Source organism: Gobius niger (assembly GCF_951799975.1).
Source record: "Gobius niger genome assembly, chromosome: 2".
NCBI classification, from domain to species: Eukaryota; Metazoa; Chordata; class Actinopteri; order Gobiiformes; family Gobiidae; genus Gobius; species Gobius niger.
The window spans coordinates 23,521,563-23,528,786 of NC_136853.1; the positions used below are offsets into that span (position 1 = coordinate 23,521,563).

The 7,224-nt window shown below is 42.5% G+C and overlaps 1 protein-coding gene across 1 annotated transcript; it reads left to right on the forward strand.

Annotated features, from left to right (window-relative positions):
- The first annotated feature begins 3,075 nt into the window (after positions 1-3,075).
- enc1 (ectodermal-neural cortex 1) lies at positions 3,076-6,747 on the forward strand. Its single transcript, XM_079551651.1, has 2 exons — positions 3,076-4,892; positions 6,067-6,747. Exon 1 carries the CDS (start codon positions 3,101-3,103, stop codon positions 4,874-4,876), a length of 1,776 nt encoding a protein of 591 aa, XP_079407777.1. The 5' UTR covers positions 3,076-3,100; the 3' UTR covers positions 4,877-4,892; positions 6,067-6,747.
- The last annotated feature ends 477 nt before the right edge of the window (positions 6,748-7,224 follow it).

Sequence of the window (7,224 nt, forward strand, 5' to 3'; positions counted from 1 at the left end):
AAAGTATCTCGGCTTGTAGGTGGAGTTTGAAGAAAACATTCATGGATTAGTTAAAGTCTGATTTGGGGTGGACTTCTGATCATCATTACAAAGCTGACTGTTCAAATTGCCTGACACTTGGAAGTCATTCCCATTTTCATGATAAATACTCATTTTGCTCTGTCAACATCCGTAAGACCTACCCTAGATATCGTATGTTTATACACTTCAGTTATTTAATCTAACGTAACATTTGAAAGCTTCCTATATTGCATATCAAGTTGAAAGAATAACTTCTACTTTTACATGATCAAAATGGGACAGAAATTAGTGAAAATAGCTTTTAAACTCTCTGCATAAACAGCCACAGTGTCGACTCTAATGCTTTAACAAACACCTTTTCAAGTTGGTTTCGTTTTTGTAAGTGCTGTGACTCGTTCTTATGTGCGTGAGGTACATGTGAGAAGCGGGTTTGTCGATTCTCATTATAGCAGAGCCAGAGGCCACTCACTGATGAGTTGTCAGTTTTGGCATTGCTGGAATGCAATAAATCAGGTAATACCAAGGTTGCCTCTCTTGGCCTCGGTTCTCATAATGTGCTATTGAATGACAGTAGAAACTTAATAAATGACTGAAAAGTCAATTTATTTTGGGATATGAATCCAGTAGGCCTGTCATGATTTCATTATTATTCATTTAGTTTAGTTTATTAGTTGATGTGTCAGGAACCATGTGCAAAATATATTCATATTGAAAAAAAAGATGCTTTGTTCTGGATTTGGCTGTTGCGGATTTCCATCTGCATTGCCAACTAATTTGATCCTTTATTAATTGGAAAATACATGTATTTTTCCCCCACCAATGCAGAGCAGGAACGAAGTCCAAACAGTGCAAGAATAATCACAAACTGTAATATCTAAAATCACAAAAAAATGAGCTCTGAGCGTCTTTATTATCAATGAGATTGTTACTTTTTTAATCAAATATTGTCTTGTAAATAACTTGACTCAACTGAATCAAGGGCCAACACCTTGTTGCTTAAGATGCAGAGAATCACAGCTTTATAGATTCTTCACAGTTATGGTTTCAGTCTAGACATTATGCAAAAGTCAACACATGTTGCGAGTTGTGTCTCCCAGTCTGACGTCCCTGCAGTGTCTGGGATCAACATGCGGTGCAGAAGCACAGGCCAGAACACTTCTAATCTGTCATCATTAATGTAGTCATTTAGCTGGACTGAAAGAAGAAATATCAAACCTGTAAACCAGAGGTTCACAACCCGGGGCTCAAGACCCCATGAGAGTTGTGGGATAACTTCAGGGGGTCGCTAGATCATATTGTACTGTTTAGTGTGGACATTATGTCTTCAATGAGGGGGTCGTGCACTGTCATACTGTGAGTCATGACAATAAGGTTGAGAAACAGTGCCACCTTGTAGGAACCGACAGCGTAATAATGACCGATAACATGATAACAGCCAATAACGATTAGTAATAACGATTCACTGGCCGATAATGTAATAATTATTACGTTATTGGCTGGTTCTTACTTCTCCCACAACGATAACAGGATAATCATTAAAAAAAACATATGATGGTGCTAGTTCTTTAGACAAAATCTTTTCCCTTCTGCTACAGACTATGATTGTAGCCATAACTGCCCTGGGCAGGCTGCTAAACTATGCCATTGGCCTCTCCGACCACTACTATGACAAGAGACTGGAAGTGAACAAATAAAATAAAAAAACAATTGAGAGAAAACAGCACTGTTTGTTTTGGGAAATACATTCAAATTGATGCATTATTACATTATTGGCTGAATTTATTACATTTGTGAAGGATTTTCATCTTGTCAGGCCAATAATGTAAGAACCAGCCAATAACGTTATAATTATTACATTATCGGCCAGTTAATCGATATTTTTTCAACTCATTTGTTAATCGACTACTCAACAATTGTGTATTTATTTTGTCAAATTTTCACCATATTATGATAGGATGTCCTCTGTCTTTCTGCTTTGTAACCAAGTGTAGGTAATGTGTTATATTCAAAGACTGCAGGAAGAGAGAGGGATTGTAGGGCTGTCTGACTCTTATAGTTCCTTATCCTGTATTTGTGGTGTGTAAACTTAACTTAGGAAGTCGAAAAGGTGAAGTTACATCTTTGTTGCAGAGATTTTTAAGACATAGTCGTACAGCGAGGGTTCTTCATAGGCCGAGTGCAGGATGTACTTTACATCTTGACAACTGTATAAAATTAAAGTTAGTTCTCAGTGACAGGACAAGGACAGTTAAAACTTTCTGAAGGCTTGAATATATTTAGTGTGTTTTACAAAGTGGTGATGAGTTTCTCTTTTCTGTCATTTTTCTTTGCAAGCGACTTTCACTTGCACATTAGGCTCCCAAGTTTCTAAGGGACTTTTCTGAGATGAAAGTGGAAAAGCTTCTACAGAGACAGTCATTATTATCCACCTCCCCCCGCACCATGTAAACACAAACACGTGCAGGGATCACCAAATAAGCGGCAGAAGCAGCACCAGTTAGCGGCTAACACAGTCAGAGTTTCTGCTGATGTGTGTGTTGCACACACGATTAATGAGATTTTCCCTATTCCCTTTGAATGCACCGTCAGGGCAGGGTGTCGGAGTGAGCGCTGTGGGTGAGGGCAGAAAGCCAGGACAAAAGAAAAACCCTACAGAATAGATTAAGACAGCTTCAAGCTGTTTGAAATATGTAATTAGTTACTAAATTCATTTCTAAACAGTAGTGACTGTGAGTAGACAAAAATACTGACTCGATTCAGAGTCACTCCAAACTTTTGACTTAAGCCTACTGTGATAATAAAAAAAATATTGAATTATTTCACATTGGCCTTCAGTTTACAGAGCAATGCATCAACAAGCTGCATTCCTGCATTCCGGCTATTGCCAGTTAACGGAAACCCTGGTTGTGCCTATTAAAACAGAGCATTGTTTAAAAAATGTATAAACTGAAACAGAAAGATATAGATGACATACTTTATAGGCAATCCATTCATAAACCAATTGAAGAGAATGTGTGTCTTTTCCCATTGTATTTAATTTTCTATTGACCACTCTGTTTCTTTCTGTCCCCAGGATTCAATGAAAATGTCCGTGTGCGTCCATGAGAACCGCAAATCCCGGGTCAGCACTGGCTCCATGAATATCTACCTGTTCCACAAGTCGTCCTACGCTGACAGTGTGTTGATGCACCTCAACGCCCTCCGGCAGCAGCGCCTCTTCACAGATGTCCTGCTCCATGCCGGGAGCCGCTCGTTCCCCTGCCATAGGGCCGTGCTAGCCGCCTGTAGCCGCTACTTTGAGGCTATGTTCAGCGGGGGTCTGCGGGAGAGCCAGGCCAGCGAGGTGGACTTCCATGACTCCATCCACCCTGAGGTACTGGAGCTTTTACTGGATTACGCCTACTCATCTCGGGTGGTTATAAATGAAGAGAACGCGGAGTCCTTGCTCGAGGCGGGGGACATGTTGGAATTCCAAGACATTCGTGACGCCTGCGCAGAGTTCCTAGAGAGAAACCTTCATCCATCTAATTGTTTAGGCATGCTGCTGCTGTCGGATGCCCACCAATGCAGCAAGCTGTCCGAACTCTCCTGGGGCATGTGTCTCAGCAACTTCCCTGCCATCTGCAAGACCGAGGACTTCCTCCAACTGCCCAAAGACATAGTTGTCCAGCTTTTATCTCATGAGGAGCTAGAGACAGAGGATGAAAGGCTAGTTTATGAAGCTGCCCTCAACTGGGTCAACTATGACTTGGACAAGAGGCACTGTCACCTCCCAGAGCTCCTCGGGACAGTGAGACTGGCTTTGCTGCCAGCTGTATATCTGATGGAGAATGTTTCCATGGAGGATCTGATCAAAGCCCAAACAAAGAGCAAAGAGTTGGTGGATGAGGCTATACGCTGCAAGCTGAAGATCTTACAAAATGACGGTGTGGTCAATAGCCCATGCGCACGTCCCAGAAAAACTAGCCATGCGTTGTTCCTTTTAGGAGGGCAGACTTTCATGTGTGATAAGTTGTATCTGGTAGATCAAAAGGCCAAAGAGATTATCCCGAAGGCAGACATACCAAGTCCGAGAAAAGAGTTCAGTGCATGCGCCATTGGTTGTAAGGTGTACATCACGGGTGGAAGAGGCTCGGAGAATGGCGTGTCCAAAGATGTGTGGGTCTACGATACAGTTCATGAAGAATGGTCAAAAGCAGCACCCATGCTCATCGCCAGGTTCGGCCACGGTTCTGCAGAGCTCAAACACTGCCTCTATGTGGTCGGAGGTCACACTGCAGCAACTGGCTGCCTCCCCGCCTCTCCATCTGTGTCTCTCAAGCAAGTGGAACAATATGACCCAGTGGCTAACAAGTGGACCATGGTGGCTCCCCTCAGAGAAGGTGTTAGCAACGCAGCAGTGGTCAGTGTTAAACTCAGGCTGTTTGCCTTTGGAGGCACAAGTGTTACCCATGACAAGCTCCCTAAGGTACAATGCTACGACCCCCAGGAGAACCGATGGACTGTCCCTGCCTCTTGCCCTCAACCGTGGCGATACACAGCTGCAGCAGTGTTAGGAAACCAGATCTTTGTAATGGGTGGAGACACCGAGTTCTCTGCATGTTCAGCATACAAGTTTAGCAGCGAGAGCTACCAGTGGACCAAAGTGGGCGATGTGACAGCCAAGCGCATGAGCTGCCAGGCTGTAGCATCAGGAAACAAACTGTATGTAGTGGGTGGTTACTTCGGGACACAGCGGTGTAAAACCTTGGACTGTTACGACCCAACACTGGATGCTTGGAACAGCATAACAACAGTGCCATACTCGCTCATTCCAACAGCGTTTGTTAGCACCTGGAAACATCTCCCCCCCTAAGACCCTGTTTAATGAGGTGCGTACGTTTTTCACTATTAAATGTGATGTTTTTGGTGTGCACAAGTACATAAATACAGCTGACAATTGTGAATTATCCAATGCCTTGAAAATACATATAAGTCTGAGTGAGTGTGTGTGTCTTTTTTTAGTGTAAACCTGCCTAAAACACACAAAGGACACTGATTTATGCAAACACTCTTGGATGTCCTGGTGTAAGCATCAGCCTACAGCATATCTGCTACGGGACAGAGGGGGTTTGGTGGGATTGATGGGGTTCCGTGCCTTAGTTAAGTGAGTTATGAGGCTGTGGGGATGGGCCGAAGGACACAGAGGCTAATTGAAAGAGAATAGGATACTTTTATTACTCCTGTGGGGGAAATCTCTCTAAGAAGGGTGAGGGGCTCTGCCAATTAGACAAGCCACACAGCAGCGGGCTGTAACGTCCAGGCGAGGCTAATCCACTCTGTGTCGCCTCACTTTGATGAGGTTATGGTCTTTTAGGCAGGGGTGAAAGCAAGCAGCTCAGAGACTCATGTGGTGTCGGAAACTATTCATCTCGAGTCTCTGGAGGTGACAGCGAGATGCAGGGGAGGGGATTGTGCTCTGTCCTTCGTGCCCTGTTCAGACATGATCCTTGAAGAAGTGGCAAGAAAGTTGAGGATTTACAGCTGAACTAAATGAGTTGGCAAACAGCCCATAAAAGGCATACGAGCAAATTACCCGTGTTATTATAGATACATTGGAAGCCATCTCAGTATGAAGTGACATTCCTTAAAAAAAAAAAAAATCTGAATACAAGGTGCACATCAATCAATCAAATTATTTCTGAAAGTCTATTTGATAATGTGTTTGTGTAGCTCTTTAGGCACAGACAGTGTTCCCATATGGAAACACTGCTGGATTGAATGGAAAACAGGGTGACTGTTGTACAGTGTAGTAAGTTGGACATCACAGAGTTCCCAGGGGAACAATTCCAACTTCCTTTGGATGTTTTTTTTATTCAAGGCGGACTTTCAGTGAGTTTATTATTACAGTTATTACCACTGTCTTATCAAGTGCTACTATACGCAAAACCTCTCCACTCGGAACAGATGAGAACATAAAATAAATTGGCAACTTCACTAAAATAAGGCTTTTCTTTTGGCACAACCAAACTAACATTTTACAATTTTCCTTGTTCTTTCCCACAGATTGCTTTTGCATCATCCACTGAGCTCCAACGGTGAAGACAGACATGATTTATTCCTGAGCGGCGATGTGCTGTACAGACGTCTGTGCTGGTTGTCGCCATGTTGTGACAGTGCACAAACAGAATTGTGTACGACTGAATGGACACTTTGCTGACAATATTATCCATCATCTCTGAAGCGGGCTCTACATGCAGCCCACACAAACTGTGTACAGAGCTTGCTGCATACCTTTAAAATCGTATTATGCTTTTGTTGCAAAAGTTAGAATAAAGACTCAATTCTTTGCGTTGAAAATAATGCGAGTATTCTTTAGTGAGAGTCGTTTACTGCATGAAGCACTTGCATAATGGGAGGGTGATTGGGTTGATTGCGTGCTTCAGTTCTGCAGATGTTCAACTGCTTCAAAAGCACTGAAGGATCGGGTCTACCCTCTACTCCTAAGCTCCTAATAAGTTCCCATGTATACTTTTTGGGGGTCCTGCACTGGGACGGGCCTTTTAGTTTTCCTCCCATGATGCTTTGGTGTTGATTCCATGCACCAGCTGTAGGGAGTAGTGTGACGCTGCCTCCGGGTCGAGTTGGCACAGGATCATGACTTCACATGTTTGCTGCTTATTGGCTCGGTTTAAACCCGGAGACACAATGATATCACACGAAGTGATATGTCTGGATTTAATAAACGCCAGTAAAAGAGGACTACATCTTGACTATCTTTTGTAAAAAAAAAAAAAATTAAAAAAATAAAAAGGTCATGCCTGGACTCCGCATTGAAGCATGTCCTCTCAGTGTGATTCAGAAAAATGGCATGATCTCTACTTTGTGGTCACTGGTTACTAGAACGTCATCTTATTCTGAAGTGAAAATGAATCAGGGAGGTTGTCCTGCAGTGTACATTTATTCATTTAAATGACATATTCTGTTATTCTTATTTATTTCTTCTTTACCTGAATTCATGTGGAAATGAATGTGCTTTTGGAAGGCATATCATGCATTACAAGGAACTTCATACTTTTCTTTCAGTTGATTTGCATTTTGCACAGCTCAGTATTTCCTGCCTGAAACAACAATTACAAATGATGTGAAGATGTTTGAATCATGATGCCACTGCACTAAAACGTGTGTTAGGCTGTAAAAAAAAAAAAATTCAATGAGTAGGGC

Bases quoted from the DNA above. Each gene is read 5' to 3' on its own strand.
- enc1 (XM_079551651.1), top strand. From the start codon at position 3,101: ATGAAAATGTCCGTGTGCGTCCATGAGAACCGCAAATCCCGGGTCAGC.